At 41.6% G+C, this 23,831-nt stretch overlaps 1 protein-coding gene across 6 annotated transcripts in view; it reads left to right on the top strand.

Annotated features, from left to right (window-relative positions):
* Positions 1 to 23,831, top strand: part of PIGG (phosphatidylinositol glycan anchor biosynthesis class G (EMM blood group)) — a 163,623-nt gene that overhangs the window by 125,770 nt on the left and 14,022 nt on the right. For all 6 annotated transcript variants that reach the window (XM_069072753.1, XM_069072737.1, XM_069072745.1 and 3 more), the window contains one exon: positions 7,631 to 7,794. In XM_069072753.1, coding sequence (XP_068928854.1) covers positions 7,631 to 7,794 — 164 coding nt within the window. The remainder of the gene's footprint in view (positions 1 to 7,630; positions 7,795 to 23,831) is intronic.

Below are 23,831 nucleotides of genomic sequence, written 5' to 3'. Positions count from 1 at the left end.
ACCTTTCTTTTCTTCTTTGACTTCCTTGTGTGTGTGTGTTTGTACACATATGTGATCTCTTGATCAAAGGGTATGCACTTTTTAGTGACTTTTTTTTTTAGCATGATTCCAAATTGTTTTCCAGAATGGTTGTACCAATTGACAGTTCCACCAAGAATGTGCCTTTCTGTAAGTCCTCCAGTATTGACTATTTCCATTATCTGTCATCTCTGCCAGTTTGCTGGATGTGAGGTGGAATGGTAGCTACTCAACAAAATTCAGCTTAGTCAACTTTTTAATAAATGATACTAACTGTATAATGATGAAAATCTGTAGTCCCTGCCCTCAAGATCAGTAGTCTAATTGGGAGGATTTATCATGTACACAGATAAGTATAACACAGGTAAAATATGATAAGGGCAAAAGAAAGCTCCAGTGTGATAGAGAATGTGAAGAGAGAGCTCTATCCCTTTGAACGGGAGGTGGGAGGATCATGGAAATCCTCATGGTGAAGGTAGTACTTGAGCTAGACCTTGGAGAAGAAAGAATTTATCTATAGGGAGCACATTCCAGGTATGAAGTTATACTGTATCAGAGGTAGAGACCAAATTGGGGAATAACTGGAGTCAATTTTGACAGGCAGAGTATGGGAAGGGAAATAATGTAGAAATATGACTGGAAATATCATAGAAATAGTCTTGGAGTCAGATTACGGAGGGCCTTTAGAGACTCCAGCCAGAGGAATTTATATCGTATTTTGTAGACATGAAGGAAGCACAGGATTTTGAAGCAGAAGAGCACGTGCATTAGGAAGATGAATTTGGCAGTTACATGAAGGATAAATTAGATTGGAGAAAAGGGAGACTGGAGCCAGGGAGACCAGGATCATAAACCTTAGAGCTGGAAAGAGCCTTGGAGAACATCCATTCCAATCCCCTCGTTTTACAGATGAGGAGACACTGGTAAGAATAAAACAAGTAACGTGAATTTCCTGGAACCACACAGGTAGTAAAGGGCTGGGCAAGAATCCAAACCCAGTTATCCTGACTCTAAATACAGGGTTCTTTCCACTGTATCATACTGCCTTTCAATTAGGACACCACTATAGTCATCTCAGTGTGGGACGGTTTGGGAAAGGAGAGCATATTTCCTATTAAGGTGAAAATTCCAGTCTTCTGTTCAGTACAAGGTTGGGTTGGGTTCATTTCCTTTTTCTCTTCCTCATCCTCTTTCTCCTTCTCTTCCTCTTATCTCTCCCTTCCTTTCCATCTTCTTTCTCTACCTCTGTTCCCTTCTTCCTCTTCTTCCCTCTGTTTCCTCCTGCCTCCTCTTCTCTCTCCTCCCTCCTCTTTTCTCCTCTAGTACTAGAGAAGTGCTAAGTCCCATGCTACTCTGCCCTGGTTAGACTGCATCTGTAATAGTATGTTCACTTTCTGGATGCTGCAATTTTAACTTCAATGGAATGCATTGGAAAAAATGGATTGAAACATGTTTTGACCATGGCAAAGCACTTTTTAATGTAGTTTATCCAATACATTTATCTGGCTCCTAAACTTGGTAGCTAGCTTCCAAATCTAGAACAGATTTGTTTGTGCCTTGTTTGTGTCTGGCTGTGACAGTTGTCCAGATCCCATTTCAAAACTCTCAGGATGGGAGATTCATGTCCTCCCTGAGCACTTTACATTTATGCACATTGTATTACACTTCACTGTCACACCTTAAGAGACTTTGTATTCCACTGGTTAACAAACTTTGCTGCCAAGAGCTCCTAAGATGCAGCCAACAGAAAAGTTCTCATTGCCAGTGAAGCTGGTTTTCCCTGGTCTTGTCTGACTTGGAGACAGGCAGTAATTGTTTCCTCTTTTACTTGGACTTCTAAGTCAATGAAGATTGACTTTGATTCCTACCAAAATCCTAGAAACTTAGTATTAAGGGAGTGGTTTGCAAACATTTAGAAAAAGAAGTGATATTTACTAAGAGCCAATTTAAGTTCATTAAGATTATTTCATGCCAGACTAATCTAATTTCCTTTTTTTTTTTTTTTGCCAGAGTTACTTTACTACCTGTCAGCTCAGGAGAGTGCCAAAAACATCATTTACCTGTAATTTGGTGAAACATTTGACAGTCTTTGTCAACAATTTGAAGATACATAGTATAGATAGGCACATTCAAACTGATTGAAAGTCAGACCCAAAAGGTAGTCATGTAATGATAGATTTCATTTTTGAGGGAAGTCTTTTGTAGAGTGCCTCAGGAATCTATCCTTAACCCTGTACTGTTCAACATTTTATCAGATGAAGACATAAACAACATAGATAGAGACATAGACAACATTCTTATAGCATGCGTAGGTGATGTAAAGGGGGGGTAGCTAGTACATTGAATGATAGATTTTTTTCAGTTGGGGAACCGGTTCTAGACTTGTTATTTGATCAGTGTTGGGATTTCATGGTAAAGAAACTCCCTCCAATGTAGAATTACAACTGTTCTGTAATTGATAATCTTAGGGAGTTGCCTGACAGGTCAGTGAAAGATTAAGGAGTTTGCTCAAGGTCACATAAACAAGGATATGTCAGAGCCAGAACTTTCTGACTTTGACATCGATTTCTCTCCATTGTGGTGCCTCTGAATGACAGAATTAGGAAACAAAGGACGTCAAGAGGTAGAATAGATTATGAGCTAAATCTAATTGCAGATTAAATTTAATTGGGATCAGTGCAAAATCCTAGTTCGTGTGGCTTAGAACTAGAAGAGAAGCCCATACCCCATTTTGTAGAAGGCCCTCAGACCCAGAAAAGTTCCAGGAGTCACCTAAGGTTGCACTGAAGGTCAACAACACACTCAGGTTTCAGGCCTTGATTCTCAGACAGAGGGTTCAATGCTATTTCCACTACACCTACACTGTGGGTTTTTTTTCTTGAAAAATCAATTTTACAAGTGTGCTGTGATGGAAGTCTAGTGCACTGGAATCTCAGTGAGTCAGCAGTTTGATTGGGCAAGAAAACTAAGAACAGTTTAGACTCCTCGGGAAGAAGCAGAGTCCAGAAACAGGAAATCGAGGGTGGGCAAGGGATTCAGCGACAGGCAATATAAGAAATACTTGAAAGACCTGGGGACATTTTTTCTTGGAGAAGAGCAAACTTTGGGGAACACATTATGCCTGTCTTCATATAGTATGAGAAGGGCCCACGCTTGTGATCTCATCTCTGGAGACAGCCCATGTGAAGGGCTTTGCAAACCTGAAAGCACTTTAGAAACGCTAGCTTTTATTATGGCAGACGAATTCAAGTTGTTGTGCTTGGCCCAAAGGGAGAGGCTGGAGGAAGACAGGATGGGGCTGTAGACTTGATGTTAGAGAGCCTGCTTTGAATCCCCCTCTGCTATATTCTACCTTTGTGACTGTCCAACCTCTCTCAACCTCAGTTTCCTCAGTTGTAAAATGAGACCCTTGGAATGGGCTGCCTAGGGAGGTAGTGGATTCTCTGTCACTAAAGATTTTTTTTAAGTGTTCATTGGAGGGATGTCTTAGAGAGGATTTCTTTTTAGTTAGAAAATGAGCTTAATGACCTCCCACTGTCAGGTTCTTTTTGTGTATTTCTGGCCTGAATTAGAGTGGTGGGAGTGGCAAGGAGGATATGTAGGCAAGAGCATTTGCAAAGGTGAATCTGCAAGAGTTGGCAGCTGATTAGAGAGTGAGGAAGAGGAAGAGTGGAAGATGATTGAGGTGTCTGGGACCATCAGCACAATCATGAAGGGAATAAGGAGAAGATAATTCAGTTCAGTGTGTATTGAGTATCAGCGGCTTTTGGGACATCTAGGTGGATATGCCCATGAAACTTGAAATTTTTGACAAAGTCCTTGTTTACGAGTTATCCACTTAGAGATGATCCTTGGAATTGTGAGAGCGGATATGATAATCCAAGATATAGAGAGAAAAGAGAAAGAGGCCCAAGGACTAGATGGTCTTCTAATAACCTTTGACCTAAAATTATTTTTTTATGGAACAGGATCTAGTACAAAGCTTTCCAGTTGCAAATAGAGATCTCTCTTCATATCTACCCATTAATCCATATTCTTTGATTAGGGATGATATGTCCACCTCTTGTGCCATCTAACCTACACTCCTCTATCTTGTCTGAAAAGATAGATCGATAGGATTTTTCCTGGGTATGCTGACATCTAAGTCTAGCATGTGGTCAACTAAAATCTTACTTGTAAAATCAAGTGTCCTTTAGCTCTTTAATTACTAAGAGACAATGTACTTGCATTTCATAAGCATGTGTGAATTAATTATACACAGTCTGGCATGTTCTAGCATGGTTCCCTCCTTAATATTTTTCAGCAGTGCTCAAGACGCTAATAAATGGTGATCCTTCTCTGTGGAACTACATATGGGATGTTAGTTACCAAATGTGCTCTTGGTCTTTATTCTCAACAGTTCGTTCCAGTGCGTGGAGGAATTCAGTGGCAAAGATTATTATCTAATTCCTTTAGCCTCCACATCGTCCGTATTCAGTTTATCAGAGGATTAAAAATTAAAAAAAACAAGAACTATTGAATCTGGGTAATCTAAGTGTTATAATGTGAAGAGTTTTAGATAGAGTCGTTCAGTTGCCTGATTCTGCTCCGTCACCACGCCCTCCCTCTGAGATAGATTTTCTTCTAGATCTATATGCAGCCTTCTGACTTCACGTGCACCCTCACTCTTTCAGTGGACTGTTTTTCCTCTACCTGAAGAAAGAGAGGAAAAGAATAATTAAAGGTTCTTCTTTAATAGGTAACAGCTATTAATATGAACAGTTTTCAAAATAATTGGAAACTATAAATGACCATATGGAAACCTGCTCCAAATTAAAATGCTGGTTTTACCCAACACACTACAAAATGATAAAGATGGCAAAAATGGAAAACAGTCAATGTTGGAGGGCTGTGGGAAGACAGGCACGCTAATATACTGCAGGTGGTGTTGTGAATTGGAGCAACCATTCTAGATGACAATTTGGGATTATGCAAGAAAATGACTAAACTGTTCCTACCTTTTGACTCAGAGATCTTATTGCTGGGAGGTCTAAGACAGAAATAAGAGTTCCAGTGTAAACCAGAATATTTATAGTAGCATGTTTCATGGTAGCAAAGAGCTGGAAACAAAGTGAACACCTGTCATTTGGAGAGTGGCTATATTTGGAGAATTGTGTATATGTAAATGTAATGTAATGTTGTTATGAAAATAGAAATGAGGGATGTGGGGAATTTGGAAGCATGGGAAGATTTATATGAATTGATGCAGAAAGGACCTAAAACAATTCCAAAGGACACACAATGGAAAATGCCAGCCACATCCAGAGAAAAGACTTCCTAATGCAGAACAAAGCAGACTGTTTTCTTTTTTTGTTTTATTTTTTTTTCCTTTCTCATGGTTTTCCCCATTCATTACAATTTTTCTATGCAGCATGGCTAATGTGAAAATGTGTTTAATAGGAATGTATGTGTAGAGCCTATATCAGATTGCAGGCTGTCTTGGGGAGGGAGGGAGAGAAAATTTAAAACTTATGGAAGTGAATGTTGAAAACTAAATAAGTAATTTAAAAAAAATTGATGCAGAAACAAGTATAGAATAATAGATTTAGAACTGAAAGGAATCCTGAAGACCATCTAGTTTAACTTCCTCGTTTAAAAAAATTCAAAATACACACACATATATATAAAGGGGCAGCTAGGTGGTGCAGCAAATAGAGCACTGACCCTGGAGTCAGGAGGACCCGAGTTCAAATTTGACCTCAGACACTTGACACACTCTAGCTTTGTGACCTTGGGCAAGTCACTTAATCCCAATTGCCTCATCTCCCTCCTCCAAAAAAAAAAATTCTAATATCTTTTGCTTTTATATCACCTTTCTTTCTGAATATGCTCATCCCCTCTCTCTTGCCCTTCCAGGCACTACTTATAACAAAGATATGAACAGAAAGAGGAAAAAAGAAGAAGTTTAGCAAAACCAACTAATAAATTGTGTTTGACAATATATATAATAGTCTGCGGCTATAATCTATCTCTGTAAAGAGGCGAGGAAATTGATTTTCTCAACTCTTCTGTTGAGCCAGGCTCAAATATTAGAATTACCCAGGGTTCAGTTTAGGTTAGTTATTCTTTTTGTTTCTATTACTGTAGTCATTATGTACAGTTTTCCTTGTTCTACTTTCGTCAGGTTTTTTTTTTTTATCAGCTCAATTAAGTCTTCTCGTGCTTCTCTGACCACAGAAAACTATAATGACTGGTGTGTAAAAACAGAAGGCATCAGTGAAACTTGCTTTTTAAGAAATAGTTGAGCTATGATAGAAGTGAATTGTACACTAGTTCCTGAGGGCATGTAGGTCATTTTAGAGTCAACAGCAAAATGCGTATGATCATGGAATCCAGGAAGTGGAAGGGACCTGAAGCATCATCTAGTTTCCAAGCTTTACCAAAAGCATGAATCCCCCCACGACTTCATGTGATCATCTCATTTCTGCTTAAATACTATCAAGGAGCTGAAAGTCACTGCCTCATGCAACAGGCTATTCAGTTTTCCGAAAGTTAGAAAATCCTTCCTTATTGGAGACAGAAGTTGGTTTCCTTGTAACTTCTCTCGTTCTGTCCTGGATATGTGCTAGCCAAAGCCTGTCCTTCCTTCATCCTCAGAATCACTCAGATGTTTGAAGTCAGTGATCATGTCCCTCTAAGTCTTCCCTTGCCTGACATTCCCAAGACTTAATCGAAAAGTAAGCAGTTCCCTTATAGTGACTCACATTTTTTATAACCCTTAAAATTTTTTGAGATACTTTTCTAACAACAACTCTGTGAAGTAGTATTATCCTCACCTTTTTGTTGTTAAGCCATTTCAGTCATGTCCGACTCTCTATGACCCCATTTGGGGTTCTCTTGGTAGATACTAGAATATTTTGCCATTTCCTTCTCCAGCTCATTTTACAGAACTGAGGCAAATAGGGTTAAGTGACTTGTCCAAGGTCACACAGCTAGTAAAAGGAAAGTAAGTGTCTAAGGCTGGATTTGAACTCAGGTTCTCTTTATTCCAGGGCCAACACCTTATCCACTATGCCACCTACCTGCCCACTGTAGGGATAAGGAAATTAAGTCTCAGAAATTAAATAATTTGCCAAGTCAGAGTGAGGTCTTAGACAAGTATTCTGACTCAAAAACAAGGCATTTTTTTATTTTATCATGATGCCCTTACTGAAAACTATTAAATATGTTACAGTTATTCACAGATGATGCTTTTTCCATGAAGCTTTCTCTGATCTTTTAACCAGAATTGATTCTTCCCTTTTTCAGTGCACTTTGTACTTTTCTTATGCGCAAATCGTGCACATCAGAGTCTGTTTTTTATAATAGTTAGGTGAGTTACACATCTGATTTCCCTTGCTAGACTATATATTGGCTCCTTGATGATAGGGATTAGTCTTTGTACCTCCAGCAGTACTTAACACAGTGTTGTGTGTAGTAAGTCTTAATAAAAAGTTTAATGAATAAATACATAATTAAGATTTGACTATTAGCATTAAACCCTCTAAGCATTGTGTAACCTTCTAAAATGTTTTGCTAAATTAATAAATTTAATATATTAACTCATCTACCTTTTTCCCCCCTCTATTTTCAGGGTAATTCCAATAACATTGCCACAGTGGATATTTCAGCAGGCTTTGTTGGCCTAGACTACTATATTGAAGTACCAGCTATGTTCCTCACAGCCTTTGCAACATATGTAGGACCTATCCTTTGGGCCATTCACTTACTGAGTTTTTTGAGTTCAGAAAACAACAGGTAATGACTTATTTTAACTACAAATTTGGTGAGAAAGTAGTTAGAATTAAGAATAAGACTTACACTCACAGAATTATATAAGAGATACAGTTGGTGGGGACCTTAGAGGTCATCTAACCCGGAGTCCATGAACTTGCCTTTTTAGTATTTCAGCAATTATATTTCAGCGTGAATCTTACGAATTTTATGCATTTAAAAAAAACATTCTTAGAAGGGCTCCATAGGCTTCACCAGATTGCTAAGGGGATCCATGACACAAATGTTTCCTGATGGAGACAAATCTTATTTTATGGATGAGGGAAATCAAGCCCAAAGAGGAGAATTAAATTGCTCCAGGTTAGGGATAGGCAGTAAATAACCAGAACCAGGATTGGAACCCAGGTCTAAGTCCAGTGTTCCTCCTCCAGTGTGCTGCCTCTCCTTTGCCTTCATAGTAGCACCAGGAAGCCCAAAGAATGTTTTTTAAAACTGGTTGGTTATTCATGTTCCTGACTGTTCTATATAACAAGAAGAAACCATTAAACAACAAGGGCTTGGGAGACTTCCACATCTGAAACATCCAGGAGTGGTAGAGGGAGTACTTTGATACCTCCAGGATCAAATTGTCTTTCCCCTTGAAAGAGCTTTCCATGAGAGCTCTTGGCTACATCCTAGTCTGTTTATATCTGTTACTTCTTTGGCCTCAGCGTTGGTCAGCCTGGCTTCTAAGTGCAGAGGAGACGATACATACTCAAACAGTCCTCACAGATTTTGTCCTCGGGCGTCTGGCTCAATGATGAGATTTATTCTTTACCTTTCTGGAGCGTATGGATAGAGTAATTTGAGTATCTGACTTTAACAGCTACAAAACCCCTGGACAATTCTGTAGGGCACCTTCTTAGGTTCCTACTAAGAGCTGGCCCAGAAGATATGCTGCATGGAATGTGCCAGACACTTGGCATAGATTTGTGAGTAAATGGAGTATCTGTGAGTAAAGGAGACTTGACTGTCCTTTTTATTGTGTTTTTAGAAAGAGGTATGTAAAACCGTAGTTTTAAAAACGTTTATTGATGTTCTTTTCTTACATCACTTCCTAATGACTATCTGTTCCTCCAAAATAAGTACAGTCAAATCAGATCTACCTTTGACCGTATCTGAAAATGTCTGCCTCATTCTGCACCTCTAATCCCCAAGCTCTGCCAAGAGGTGGGGGTAAATGCTTCTCTCCGAGTCCTTTGCTCATGACTGTTCGTGGCATTGATCAGAGTTCTGAGGTCTTTCAGTGTTATTGTCCCCTACAATGTTGTGGTCATCATGTACATTGTTCTCCCAGTTATATTTACTCTACTCCACCTCAGTTCTTCCTGAGTTTCTTAAAATTCTTTATAGTCATCATTTCTTATGACAGAATAATATTTCATTACATTAACATACTACAGTTTGTTCAGCCATTCTTCACCATTGGGCATTTACTTTTTTTTTCAACCTCTTAGCTGCTACAAATATTTTTGTATATTTGGAATCTTACTCTCTGTCTTTGACTTCCTTGAGATATATGCCTAGTAATTTTGCTTCTCTGTGAAATAAGTCAACAAAAGCCATTTAGTGACTATCATATGCAAGGCACTGTGCAGAGTTCCAGAGTAGTATGAGACCCCTTGAGTAGCTTATAGTCTAGCCAGGGAGAGAAGATACACTTCCAAAAATTAAATAACAGTGCTAGGCCAGAGGGGTCTTACCAGCTGTGATAGGTGAGTTCATAAGAAAAAGAAATCTTTGGGTGCAGAAGTGGTCAGGGAAGACCCCATGGGGTAGGCAGCATCTTATGACAGGGAAGATTTGGATAGGCTGAGAGGAAAAGAAAAATAAATTTCAGGCAAGAGAACATGAATTTCTCCATCCAGGTCTTTCCTTAGAGTCAGTTGTGTTTAGGAACCAGTAAGCTCACCATTGTGTGGAAATGAGAATAGAAGTTAAAAAAAAAACCAATAAAGTTAGAGCAATGGATTAGGACCAAATTTGAGAAGACCTTGAATGTCAGGCTAATTAGTTTAATGAAGCAAACATTTGTTAAGCATTTAGCATGCCTAACACACTAGTCTAGGGATTAAAAATGAAAAGTGACATGGTCTGTACCCTCAAAGAGCTTCCTACCTAAGAGGAGAAGTGTTGAGTAAGTTTCTCAACCAGGGAATTGAATTATGCAATGTTAATGGGAGTTGGAGATCTTCTCCGTGCATTAAGGGAAGCTTGATTAGGGGAGGCCTGTTTTTCAGGAAGGCCTACACCTTTTTTTACTTTGTAATTAGGCAGTGGGTCACAAGGGTTGTGATGCCCTCTGACCCTGAAGAAGTATATATATACTCTGAGGTTAGCATTCTGCTTTGGGGCTTACTCTTGGGAAGAGTGTTCTAGTGATACAGCCAGATGAGACTCTGAGTAGCTATTATGGAGCCCCTGGCTTTGAAAACCTAGATGTTGGCTCTTCTCTCTCTGGTAACTATGTATGTATGTAATGGTCAGGTAGTTGCATCTGTCTGTCGATCTGTGATGTATGTATTATTTGGTCAGATGGTTAGAAGCCCTTTCTGTTGGTCTTTATGCTATTATTTCTGCTTGTATTTTCTCAAGTTCAGGGTGCTGACTTTTCCCGCTGAGCTAAGTAAATTTTATGTGTGTGTGTGTGTTTGTGTTTGATTATATAGGTTTGATTAAAGTAAGATTGTTGACCCCTTTTGAGTTGTTTTCCTTTAGAAAAGCAGATCAAAGAACGAGTACTGGCAGTCATCCTTGTCCTTGGTATGCTAGGGTGCTTTTTGTTACACCATGACAGCTTCAGCATTTTGGAAAAATTCTGTTTAATAAACTTTATTTGTTGAACCATGTGCTATGTTGTGGAACAGAAAGGCAAAATAAAGTAGTTTTAACCCTCAAGAGTTAAGAGCCACTTGCGTAGTTTAGGGGATGCAATGTGTACACTCTACATTAATACATAGAATCTACCAAGTCATTTCAGGAGGGAGAGAGTGCTTGGGGGAGACAAGCTGACGGCATTGTGGACACCATCCTTCCCTGCCCCCAAAAGAGAGAAATAGACAGAGGCAAGGGGTGACAGAGACAGCTTTGGTTCCTGTAGGCAGAATAATAATAGCTTAGGGTTATATAAGTCTCAGCTTCTCTTGAAAAACAATATCTAATGGACTGTTTCTTTTGTAATTTGTCATCTTTCCTAGAGATCTCTTCTTATTTCCTTTACAATTACATAGTACAGGTAGAGACAGTAATGCCTTCTGATGACAGTGTATTCCAGGTGGAAGAAGTGCAAAATTCAGACAGATTGCTCCCTGTGCTTTGGGGAATATGAATCTTCCTGAGGACAGAAACCCAGGGAGGCTTCTTTCACAAGTTCTCCTGTATTCTCTTCCATATTTGGGTTTAGGGGAGACTCAGTGTGCTTGAGTTGGGTGGTCTATCATATTCCAAAGGATAACTGACTTGATTTTCATAGGCTTTATTACAAGGTATTGAGAAAAACTGGCTGCTAATCCCAGTTCACATTTCTCTAGCACTTTAAGGTATATGTAAAGCAGTTTCATGGCCACCCTGTGGGAGAGATGATGTGTATGCTTGTGTGTCTCCTCCTCCCACCCCAGCATCTTGGCAGTACAGTTCTGAACTAGTGGAAGAGTGTGTTCTTGAGGTCAGGTTAGGCCACTTGGGCCCACCCTGGGCTATCTCTTCACCCAGGTCCCATCCCTGCATAGAACGCCCATTCCTGATAATAGGAGCTGGAATGCTTGGCAGCTTAGGATGCAGACTGTTGCTAAGCATTTTTCCATTCAAGATTGTGACCATTTTAGGCTGAGAATTGGGGGAAGCAAGTGGAGAGCTTTTTCTCTGTGGCTTCAGATGGTTTGGTTTTAGCTTTCTCAGATCTGCAGTAGAGAAGTTTGCAAAATGAATCATAGTATCTCAGAGTTGAAAGGGACCATGGAGGGCATCTAGGCTAGTCCCTTCCTGAAGCCAAATTCCCTTTACAATATTTTTGATTGATATTCAGTCTTGCTTCTGATTAAATACATTTAAAATAAGAAACTTCTGACCTTTCAAGGCAGCCCATTCCAAAGAGTTTCAGAATATTTAGTTAAGGGTCAGATGTATTTAATTTGAAGGGAAACATGTTCATACACCTCCACTTGCCCTATCAGATTCCTCTGGCTATATACCTTCTTTGGAGGGGGCAGGGGAAGGCAGGGGGATGTTAATAAGAAAAGGTCTAAGATGGCACAATGTTCTGCCAATTTACAGATGACACAAAACTGGGAGAAAACACACACTGGATGACAGAGTGAGGATCCAGAAAAGTCTTGGCAGATAAGAGCATTGGGCTGAATCTACTAAAATGCCTTTCAAGTATGGATGAATAGAAAATCTTATATTTGGGTTAAAAAATCAGATTCACAAGTACAAGAGAAGGAAGCATGATTAAGCAGCAGGAAAAGTGCTGAGGGTTTTAGCAGACCACTGGTTTGGTTTGGGGCACTACAAGAGCCTGTGTGATCTTGGGCTACCTTAAGATAGGCATAGTGTCCAATAATGAGGAAGTGTCGTCCTGGTCAAACAGTGTCTCAGCTGTGGGTTCCATTGTTTAAAAAGAACACTGGGGAGGAGCCCCATAGCATGGTGGGTAGACAGAGTTAGAAAGACCTTTGACCCAGACTACTGTGTGATGCTGGAGACATCACTGAAGCCTTTGGTGCCCCCAGAGAATTCTCTACAACTGTGAGTCCCAGAGCAGGTGCTGAACTGCTTTCATAGAAGGAGTGAGAACCCTCTTCACTGAAGTCACTTGAAGTTCTCAAGTCTGGTCCATAAGGGAGGATGGCATGGGGACACTGATAAGCTGGAGAGAGTCCAGAGCAGGCTACCAGAATGGTCCAGGGCCTCAAGTGTGTGCCCTTCAAGGATCAGTTGATGTGGTTGGGGATCTTTAGTCCTGAGAGGAGGAGAATTAAGATACATGAGAGGTGTCTCCAGATTGTCATAGGTGGCATGAAAAGGAGATGAGGCTTGCCCTTGAGCTGAGTAGTCAGAAGCAGGAGCCAGATAGAGAGGGGAAGGGAAGTAGCCCAGAGACAAACTGAGGCCTGATATTAGTGCTAGAGTGCCGCACAAGTGTGATGGAACAGGCTGCCTTGTGGGCATATGGGGGTGGCTGGATGCTTTGGGGCTGCATTCCTCTACCTGCATTGGGAGGATTCTGTTCAGGTGTCATATTTTCTACTCAAAACCCTTCCTGACCCCCTTTCCCTTTTAACAGTGCTCTCTCCCTCCTTAAACCACCTTGTTTGTTTTTCTTTTGTTTGTCTTCGTTTTTACTATCTTGCATGTGCGTAGTGTCTCTGTTGGTGGAATGTAAGCTCTCTGCAGGCAGGATCTGTGTCCTCAGTGCATACATAGAACAGGACCTTGCACACAGGAGGCACTTAATGATTTTGTTGTGTTCCCTGTCTACTGACACAATTCTGGACTGTTCCATTTGCAGGCAGATGATTCTCAGATTTTAGGAGTGGTTTTGCCCCTACAATATACCCTTACATTGGGAGAACTCCTCTTAGGTAGAAGCTGGACTAGAGAGACCTTGAGGTACCCACCATCTCTAAATAATGTGAAGGACACAAGATGCCAGGATGTCAGGAGCTTGGGATGGGGCAATGGAGAGGGAAAGGGAACATCAGATTCCCTTGAGGCCCCACAAACTTTCGATCTGTGATGCTATTCAGGAATATCAGCCGGCAGCCTCAGAACAAGTGTTGGTCAGTCTGAAGGTTGAGAGCTTGGGCTGGAAGTGCTGATTGAGGGAGTGTGGAAAGAGATCTGGGGCTTGGGATGCACAAATGGTTCTGGTTGTAGGTTGCAGTGATAGTTGTTTCAGTGTCAGGATGGTTTCAGTGGGTGTGCAGAGAAGAGTAAGTTGGGATGCCTGAGTAAGTGAACAGTTGGAGAACTCATCTGTGTGTCCAGACCTGGTGGAGAAAGAGAGGTTAGGCTGGCAGTTGTCCATCTGTTCCCTTTCTCGTTACAGCATATACCAGCAAGGTAGGAGTAATATATACTAGCAGGGTGTGACAAGGGCCTAAAAATGGTAATGGCTATGTAAAGTGGAGAATGACAAAAGCCAGAATCCGCAGAACACAGCAGCTGCTGAGAAAAGTCTCTAAGATAGATAGATTGTGTGTTGTCATACAGCGTAGCAGAAGCATTAGTTTCTGAGTTCTTCCTGGCCTGGGGTTAGAGGCAAGGTTTTGGTCTCTTCAGCCTTGGGGCATTGTGATTGTTTTGTGACACAGGTAAAGAGAATTTTAAAACTCAGACATCTTTCAACTTGGCAAGGGATTCATTGCCCACTTCTTAGGAATTCACCAACCAGTACACATGGGCAGGGACCCAGAATCTAGTTCAGGGCTCAGGGCCCAAGCAAACTTCCTTCCACTGCCTCCCCCTGTTGTCTTACAGATGGTTTTTCACCAGCTTTTGTTTTCTCAAAGCAGAATTTTGCTTAATCTGTTTCTTTCTAAAAAGGCTTTTTTTTTAAATGGAAAATTTGAATCAGTGTGTTCTATTCTCTGGTTGCTCATGCAGGTCATATGCAAAACCACTCCTAAAATCTGAGCATCATCTGCCTGCAAATGGAACAGTCCAGAATTGTGTCAGTAGACAGGGAACAAATGCTTTCTCGACAAAATCATTAAGTGCCTCCTGTGTGCAAGGCCCTGTGCTGTGTATGCACTGAGGACATAGATCCTGCCTGCAGAGAGCTTACATTCCACCAACGGAGATATAACACACACGCAACACAGAAAAATAAAATAGAAGACAAAAACCCCAAAACCACCAAACAGGGTAGTTTAAGGAGGGAGAGAGCGCTGCCAAATGGGGGAAGGGATCAGGAAAGGCTTTGAGTAGAAAGTGTGGCAGTGAGCAGAGCCCTGGAAGCTGAGTCTAGAATGAGGGGGGTGTTCTGGGAGGCACCGAAGCAGGAGCTAGAATGCCAAGTGTGGGAACAGTTTGGCCACAACATAGAGCATGTGAGGGCTAGTATGGAATGTCTTGAAAGGCAGGTTCCAGGTGGATTGGGAGGGCTTTACATGCTAGACTGAGGAGTTTGTGTTTTATCTTAAAGGCAGGGGAAGTTCCCTTTATGGGTGTGGGGATAGCCGAAATGACCTCTGAGCTCCTTTGCCGCTCTGAAGTGTGATTCAGGTACGATTTTTGTGGAAGGGAATGGCCCCATGAGATAGATGCCTGAGGCAGCCTTGTGGAAGATGGGATGGAGAGGGGAAAGGCTGGGAGCAAGAACAGTGACGGCTCACAGCTATCGCATTGGTCTAGGAGAGGGATGATGAGGGCCTGAAGTAGGCTCTTGGAGCTGTAAATACAAGGAGGCGTTACTGAGCCAGAAGTGACAGATGGTGACAGCTGGTTGGGTTGGAGGGGGAGGGAGAAGGAGGAGTCAGGGATGATTCCCAAGATATGAAACTTGAGGGTGATAGTGCCCTCAACAGAAGTGGGGAAATTTAAAGGACGGTGGGTCCAGCCATGAGTTCTGTTTGGGAAATGTGAAATTTTGAGGTGCCAGTCATTCATCCTGGGGGAGATGACCCAGCACGCAGTTGTTGATGTTCCACAGAGAAATGAAAACAGTTGCTAGGGCCCCCCACCGTGAGCACTTAGTAGTTACTAAGAGACTTGACATTATTTTCCCAGGTGGTTTCATGACATGAGACAGAGAGGTATAGCCTTTCTAGCTGTGAATTTGGAGGTGAGGACTCTAAACCCAGTCCTTGCAAAAGGCCAAGATGGGACAATAACTGTCACCAGGTGATGATAGCTCTTATCCCACACTTCACTGCTCTGTACAGACTCTGCTGTCATTGCATGCTGTTTGGAGTGGAAAAAGGTAACTAGGGATGGGCAGTAGCGTGAGAACTTCTTTGGTTCCTACAGTACAGGAGGACAACCTTGTAGTGGTACAGAAGGAGCCTGGGCACTTGTTTTCTCTTTCCCATCCCCAGCCTGGCAGAAAGAACCATAGAAAAGGTGAGGAGGACTGGCATCTTCATGTACTTCTGGAGCATTGGGCCTGGGAGATGGGGCACAGACCCCCTGGGGCAGCCTGGAGTCATCTTTCTACCTAATCAGTGCAATCCAGCAAAAATGGCTAAGGAGCTACTTTATGCTAGACATGGGGAAAATAAATAAGTGTCTGAACAAGACTACCGACCAACAGTATCCCCGGCACATAGCAGAGGTAGTTATTCCCTGTAGGCACTAGCATTTGTAGAAGGCCACAGCAATTGCTGTCGAATTAGGACATAACCCTGAGACTCTTTACTACTAGGCAGTAATGCAGAGAGGACAGGCAGCTGGTGCTTTAAACATGTGAGATTCACATATGTGCAACCAGTCTGCCTGTTAATGGTCCCTGATATTGTCAGTGGAAAAGTACAGGTCTGTCCCTTTGCTTTCCAGCCAGTGCTGTTTATTGTCCTTGTATGACTAGTTGGGGAAATAAGATATATTCTCGTAATAATAACTTCTGGATAAATTTAGCATTTTACAGTTTACAAAATATTTTCCTAACAACCTTATGAGAAAGATAATGTATTGTTACCCCATTGTATAGATTTTATACCCTTAAGGCTTGTTGAGGCTGATGTGCCCATGGCTGCACAGTTAGTAAGTAGGGATTGTCTTTCCCAGGGAGGAACAGCATAGTGCAGATTAAGATTCTAGCAAAAGTCAAGGACTAGGCTAAGCAGGAAATCGTGGAGTCTGCACAAAACAACTTGAGGAGCACGCTTCTGGGATTGACGGTTTATCTCGTGAGAGAAATCAGCTCGAGGAAGCATTCTTTGTAAGGCTACAGTGCACTAGCTGGGCCCCCTTGTCAGTTAGCCGGAGCTTGCACTGAAGCCCAGTCTCCAAAGGCAGTGTTCTTCCTGCATCTCACTGCCTCTCACCATCGACTACACGGATGTGTCCAGTGCTTGAAGTGGGATAGCAGAAGGCAAGAGCTGGAGGAGGGCAGGCAATCAGAATGGCCTCATGTGGGTAGGAGGACATTTGCCACGCCTTGATATAAGGAAGAAGTTCTAGCAGTGAGATCTTCTACAGATGAACCAGGCTGGCTTCAGAGGTAATGAATTCCCTGTTTCCTGTCTTTTGTTGGAATGTAGAGGAGACTGATGATTCAGGTAGAAGTTGGACTGGATCAGGGGTCAGCGAACTATGGCCAAGGGGCCCAATCCAGTCCAAATTGGTATTTTGTACATCAGTGAACTAAGAATGGTTTTTACATTTTGATATAGTTTAATATTTAATTTAAACATTTTAAATCTATTTTTTCTTTTCTTCAGTAGTTTCAGCTATGGACAATTCCTTGTAGCCCCATTTAGGGTTTTCTTGACAAAGACACTAGAGTGGTTTGCCATTTCTTTCTCCAGCTCATTTACAGAACTGAGGCAAACAGGGTGAAGTGACTTGTGCAAGGTCACTCAGCTAATGACGTCTGAGGCCATATTTGAACTCAGGAAGATGTCTTCCTGACTTCTGACCTAGCACTCTATCAACTATGTCACCTGGCTGCCCACATGTTATATTTAGTATGCTAAATATATTTTAAAACATTTTTAGATCACAGGCTAAGCCATACCAAAAAACAAAAACTGGCAAGAGGGCCTGATTTGGCTCTAGTTTGCTGACGCTTAGACTAGATGACTTCTGAGCTAACTTCCAAGTTGGAGATTCTATAATTCTAAAATTGGTAGGATTAGTCAAAGAATGTGATTAAATGAAGAAGTAGGAAAAGGGTGTTCCAGGAGGAAGATGAGTATGACATGTTCTGGGAACAGTGGAGAGAAGCAAATGGCATGTGGTAAATAAGGCTGGGCAGGTGAAATGGGGCCCGATTATGAAAGGCTTTCAGTATTAATGATACAGGATTTGGACTTGTTACCGTAGGCAGTAGGGAGCCATTGTAAGTTCTTGAGTAGAGAAGTAACATTGAAATGATCATTTAGGAAGATTAATCTGGTAGTAGGATGTCAAATGGATTAGAATGTGGTAATATTGGAGGTGGGAGACTTCTTAAGAGTTACTGTAGTTGTCCAAGCTTGCGATTTTAAGAACTAAAAATAAAGTGGTACCTATGGTAATTGGAGAAAAAGAGACAGATCTAAGAGATTACTTGGAAAGAAGAGTTGACAGGGTTTGGTGACAGATTAGATGTGGAAAGAACAAAGTCAAAACTAACTCTAGGGTTTGAATGTAGGTGTTTAAAACACTGGTGGTGATAGAAATATGACCTTTGGCAGGGAGAACTGATGAATCTAGATTTGGACAGAAAATAAGTGTTTAAAGAGGGTTTATTAGTGAATTACCATGAACTGGGTTAGCCATTCTGGAACTGTGCCCAAACTATTATTACACTATGCATATTCTTTGACCTAGCAATACTATTAAAATATATGTAGCAGATCTTTTTGTGGTTGTAGAGAATTGAAAATTGAGGGGAGAACTGAGAATTCTTTTGGAGATTGACTGAACAAGTCATTGTATATGAATGTGGTATAATTTTATTGTGTTGTAGGAAATAATAAGAAGTGACTTAAGAGAAAACTGGGAAGACCTACCTGTATGTATTGATACAGAGTGAAGTGAGAACCAGGAGAACAGTTTATACAATAAAAACCATATTGTAAAGACAAAACGACTTTGAAAGTCTTAGGAACTCTGATTAACACAGTGACTGACTGCAGCTCCAGAAGACTCATGAGAAAACATGCTGCCCCCTTCTTGACAGAGAGGGATGATGGACTCCGTGCACGTTGTTTGTTTTTTAAAACGTGGCCAGTGGAAGAATTTGTTTTGCTTTTTTGTTGTTGTTCAGTCATTTTTTCAGTCATATCTGACTCTTCATGACTCCATTGGGATTTTCTTGACAAAGTTACCATAGGGTGGTTTGCTCTTTCCTTCTCCAGCTCATTTTACAGATGAGAAAATGAAGGCAAACAGTTAAGTAACTTGCCCAAGGTCACACAGCTATTACGTGTCTGAGGCCATATTTGAACTCAGGTCTTCCTGACTGCAGGCCTGGCACTTTATCCACTGCACCACTCACCTGCCCATATTGCTTTACTATACATGTTTTTAATAGGTGTTTCCTTTTTCTTTCTTTCATAGTGAGGGGGTAGAGAAGAAAAAAATGGAACTTAAAAGGCAGATTTTTGCTGATTGAAAAAAATTAGAATTTCATTTTAAAATAATTTAAATTTGGACATATTACATATCAGTTGTGTGAGGACCTGGAATGGCATGAAATACTAATTTAGAAGTCAGGTGAAATATCAGGACTGGAAATGTAAATTTTGCAAGTATCTGGCCCAGGGAAATAGTAGATAGTCTACAAAGCCTTGTTGAATGAAGATGGCAGCTAAAGCCATAATAATAACTCACTTTTATGTAGCACTCCTGAGTTACAAAGTGCTTTGTGTCAGGTGCTTCCTTTAGTCCTCCCCACATCTCTTTAAGTATCACACTCTGCTCCTGATAGATGGGGGGGTGAGGTGCAGCAGTAAAGTGATTTTCCCAGGTTGCACAGCTAGTAATCACAGAGCCCAGGTCCAGTGTGCAGAGAGAGCAGCCCGAAGGACTCCCACTGATTGGCTGAAAGGCCTGTGCCTTCTTGTAGGCGCTCTCAGACAGTGATGCATGACTTCAGTTATATTGCGCTGTGGTTCCTGCTCATCCTCTTAGGGTTCATACATCAGGGGTTTGCCAGGAGGATGGATTTCTTCTCTGCATAGTAAGAACGTAATAAATGTTGTTGACTGGTTGCCCAGCATCTCCCCCAACTCCAGCTGTCCCAGGATCTCATTTGTAGCTAGCTTGCTTCCAGTCAAGGTGTGGCTTTACACTCAAGCCCACTGACAGCCTGTCTTCAATTCAGCATGATTTTCAGTTTATCTAGATGGCAGAGCACATTACTGACTGGCCAGCTTGGATCCTTGTAGACCTTAAGGGACCACCAAGTTTCCATTTTAGACATAAAGTCAAAGGCTGCCATCTCTCCCAGAGAATATAGATGAGGCAGGATGCTGGGATTCCCAAGGCAGATGCACTCTGAGCATACCCAACCCAGGACCATCTAGATCAGTGAAGCAAATCAAATATAAAGATTCCCCAGTAGTTAGGTGGTATGGTAGACAGAGTGCTAGACTGGGAATCAGCAGGACCTGACTGCAAGTCCTGCCTTAGGCATGTACTGGTCATTTTACCTCTCTCAGCATTACTTTTCTCAACTGTGAAATGAGAATAATAGACCTCCTGCACAGGTGGTGGTGAGAATAGAATGAGATAATATATGCACAGGATGTTAAAGTACTGTCTAAATGTTAGTGGTTGTTGGTTATAGAAGAGTAGAAGGGGATCTCAGGGACCTCTGACCCAACCCATTCCTGAAAAAGAATTTCGCTCCCCTCTCTGATCATGCTAGCATTCAGTGAAAGGGAACTCCTCCCTGTGGGCAGCCCCTTCCAGTTGGGACACTATTCCTCTCTCTGAACTGGTTTCCCTGGGCTCCTTTCCCCCATTGTTCCTAGTTCTACCCTCTGGAAAATTCAAATCACTTTCCCAGTTACCTTGCTTAAGACATTCTCCACCTCATCATCATTATTCTGCAGTATAAAGAATTCTGGTCTCTGAATGAGGAGAGGCTTGGATTCAAATTCCACCTTTGACTCTGGTTAATTGAATTACAATGAGCAAATCACCTAACCCCTTCTACTGATATTCCACCCTCATTTTCTTCATCTGCAAACTGGAGATAAGAGGTGTAGTCTTTACCTGAAAGGATTATTGTCAGGATCAAATGAGATGCAGTGTATAGTACTCGGCAGATCTTAGAAGTATTTTGTGTGCCCGATGTCTGTCGTGATAGTGTTTTATGATTGTTACTAAATTGTCACCCAGAACTAAATACAATATTTGCTCCACATATGATTTGACTGGGACTGCCTTAGCAGACTTGTCATCTCCCTCATTCTGGCTAAGGTCAGGTTAACTGTTGTGGCTGTTCTTGTCACATGGTTGACTCATAGTGACTTGACAGTCCACTAAAAAGGCCATGGTTTGTTTTTTCAAGAAGCTGATGTCCAGCCATTACTACCGCATCTTAGCCTTGGGAAGTTGACTTTTTGAAGCCAGGTGTAATACTGCATATTTATCCCTATAAATTTCATCTTATTAGGTTTGGCTACACTCTTAAGACCAAAACTAGTAAGGGGTAAGGGTGGGAGGGTTAGAGGGGACATTGTTCACAGATCAGGAATCTTTTTTTTTTTTTAATAATAAAGTCATTTGTTTTATTTGATAACATTGGACTTTTATGCCACAAGGACACAGGCTCCATCAACACCCTTGATTTTTTCCTCTGCTCATCTGCTGAAGAACTTTGCCTTCATGATGACTGGCTGCTTGGAGAGTTTCCCTTTTCCTAGGACTTTATGGTAGCCCGACTGCACAACATCAATGATAGGGGCAAGGCCCTCCTTGTTTTGGGCAGCATTAATCCTGGTCTGCTCACTGACCAGTGTCCACAGCTTATCAAGGTTGACAGTTGGGCAGTAGCTTTGGTTCTTCTTCAGGTGGTAATGCCTCATACCCACTTTACCAAAGTAACCTGGATGATATATATCGAAGTTGATCCTGTGATGGTGCAGCCCTCCTGCATTGCCGCAGCCTTGGGGGTGCTTCTGGTGCTTGCCGATGCGCCCGTGGCCGTGGCTGACGTGCCTGCGGAGTGCGTCTTCTTAGGAAGACATGTTGCAGGACGCTGCAAAAGAGAAAAGGAAGCTGCGCCGCAAGTGTGATGAGAAGAGCCCAAATCAGGATTTTTTACTTTGTGAAAGATTCCCTTCAAAATAGGAAAGTCCCTTAGGAAATCTGAATTATGATTTGATTTATATGGAACTTTTTCACCTCAGTTATATAAATTGAGGTGATCTGATATCCTGGTATTTTCTTAAGAAAGCAGCTTAATGTGTTGAAAATTTCCTCTATTAGATGGTTGCATTTTTCTTTTTTACTGTTTCACAGGCTTAAGGCAGCATACCAGGCTTAGTTTTCATATTTTTTCTGGTGAATCAGTAAAATTTGAAAAGAAAGAATAGATGTCTTCCCTATACCCTGCTGGCTCACTGTGGTCAAGTCATTTAACTTTTTTGTGTTTTAGTGTCCTTATCTGTAAGGTTAGGGGTTAGATGAGACACTTTATAAGCTCTATAAAAATGTTGTAGGATTCTGAAAGTTTAAAACAGATTAGTAAAGATTGTAGATTCTTTCCCCTAGAGAATTCTCTATAGGTAAGCAGATGTGATTGTGACGGAGCCCTGCAGTGGTCTAGTACTGAAGTCTATCCCTTCTCAGTTTTGTTGGAATTGACTTTGGCTCACATTCACTATAAGTCATTCATTTATTAGAATCTAATATCACTACAATCTAATGTATGATCTGGGACTCTCTGGGAAGATTTCGTGCAAGGGGGAGGCTTGAAAAGAAAGCTGAAAGGACAGGTAGGGCTTAGACAAGGGAATGGGGACTTGGGGCGTCAGAGCCGAAGAGGAGCAGGGTGGATTAAGGCTCAATGGACCCAGTGCCTTCCAGCTCCTGAGTCTGAGATTCCACGACGATGTGGGGCCGTCAGCTGGACATAAACAGAACAGAAGAACAGTGGAACGTTGATTGGGAGTCTGAGGGAGGGACCTGTGCAACACAGACTGATTTGGCAGCAGTGTGCAGTATTTAATTAGAGGAGGAGAAAGAGTCTCAAGTTGGGAAAAACCAATTCAGACACAATTGCAGTTGTCCAGGCAAAACATGAGAAGGTCTGTGCTGGACATGGGGAGGGTGTAAGGGAGGACACTATAGTGTCTGGTGTCTGTCTGCACCTTGCCGGGTGAGTACCAACAGTAAATGTTTCCTAGAAAGCCAGAGTTTGCCACTATTTCCCAACGGGCTAAGCTAATTAACAAGTCTCAGGCATGAGGACAACTGTTATCTAGGGAGAGAGTCTCTAGGAGATGTGCCCTCTTAATAGATTGGATTCCTTCAGAACTAAGCCCCTTGGTTATCTTAGCCTGGACCCAAGAATTCTCCAGGAGAGCTCATTCACCAGGGAACAAGGGGGTTTCCTTAAACTCTGGTGCACCTTTTTTTTTTTGAGAGTCCTGGTTCATCTTGGTGCCTATTCTCTTCTCCAACTTTTGTGGCTAGTAGAAGCTTGCTTCCCTTCCATAGAAGCAGCTGCTGTTCTTTGCCACACAGCAACAGCCTTGGAATGAGTAGTATATACTTAGTCATGTTCTCGTTCTGGTTAGTCCTCTTCTCATTCCCTGTCTTAGAGAAAAAATAATATCCCAGGGGAGAAATTCATGCCACCCTTTTCCTTCTCTCCATCCGATTCCTTAAATTCTACAATCTGTTATTATCTATTGTAACATTATACGTAATGCAGTTATGCATTGTGTTTAGCTAAAAATTGGCTTTTTCCCAGCATTGCAATCTTCTGCTTATAATTAGCAATAAATATTTAGCCTACTTGTGTGCGCAGTACTATGTCTTCTTTGACCTTCATCTTTTGCCCATTTGCTGAACTGAATGAGTTTCAGGTTTCCTCTTTATTTTATTTTGTTATATGGAATTGCAGCCCTAAATCCCACCTGCTTATTCATACTTTATGCCCTGCTGGGTTCAGATCTTCCTCTTTGCTCTTATGTTGATAGTACCCATTGCTAGTCCCCCTTCTCAGTGCCAGGAGGTTGAATAGGAAGTTAATTCAAATCACCTACTTGATTTTTTTTTTTAAGCAATCGGGGTTAAGTAACTTGCTCAAGGTTACATGGCCAGTTATTTCTGGGTGTGGTGCTGAGTGTCTGAGCCCGGGATTCGATCTCCAGGTCATCCCAACACTGGAGCCGGTACTCTTACTAGCTGAGCCA

This window comes from Petaurus breviceps, unplaced genomic scaffold (assembly GCF_028583685.1).
Source record: "Petaurus breviceps papuanus isolate PSGF00001 unplaced genomic scaffold, PetGlider_PUasm1.0 140, whole genome shotgun sequence".
NCBI classification, from domain to species: Eukaryota; Metazoa; Chordata; class Mammalia; order Diprotodontia; family Petauridae; genus Petaurus; species Petaurus breviceps.
The sequence above is the reverse complement of the archived record's forward strand: the minus strand, read 5'-3'. Positions and strand labels throughout refer to the sequence as shown.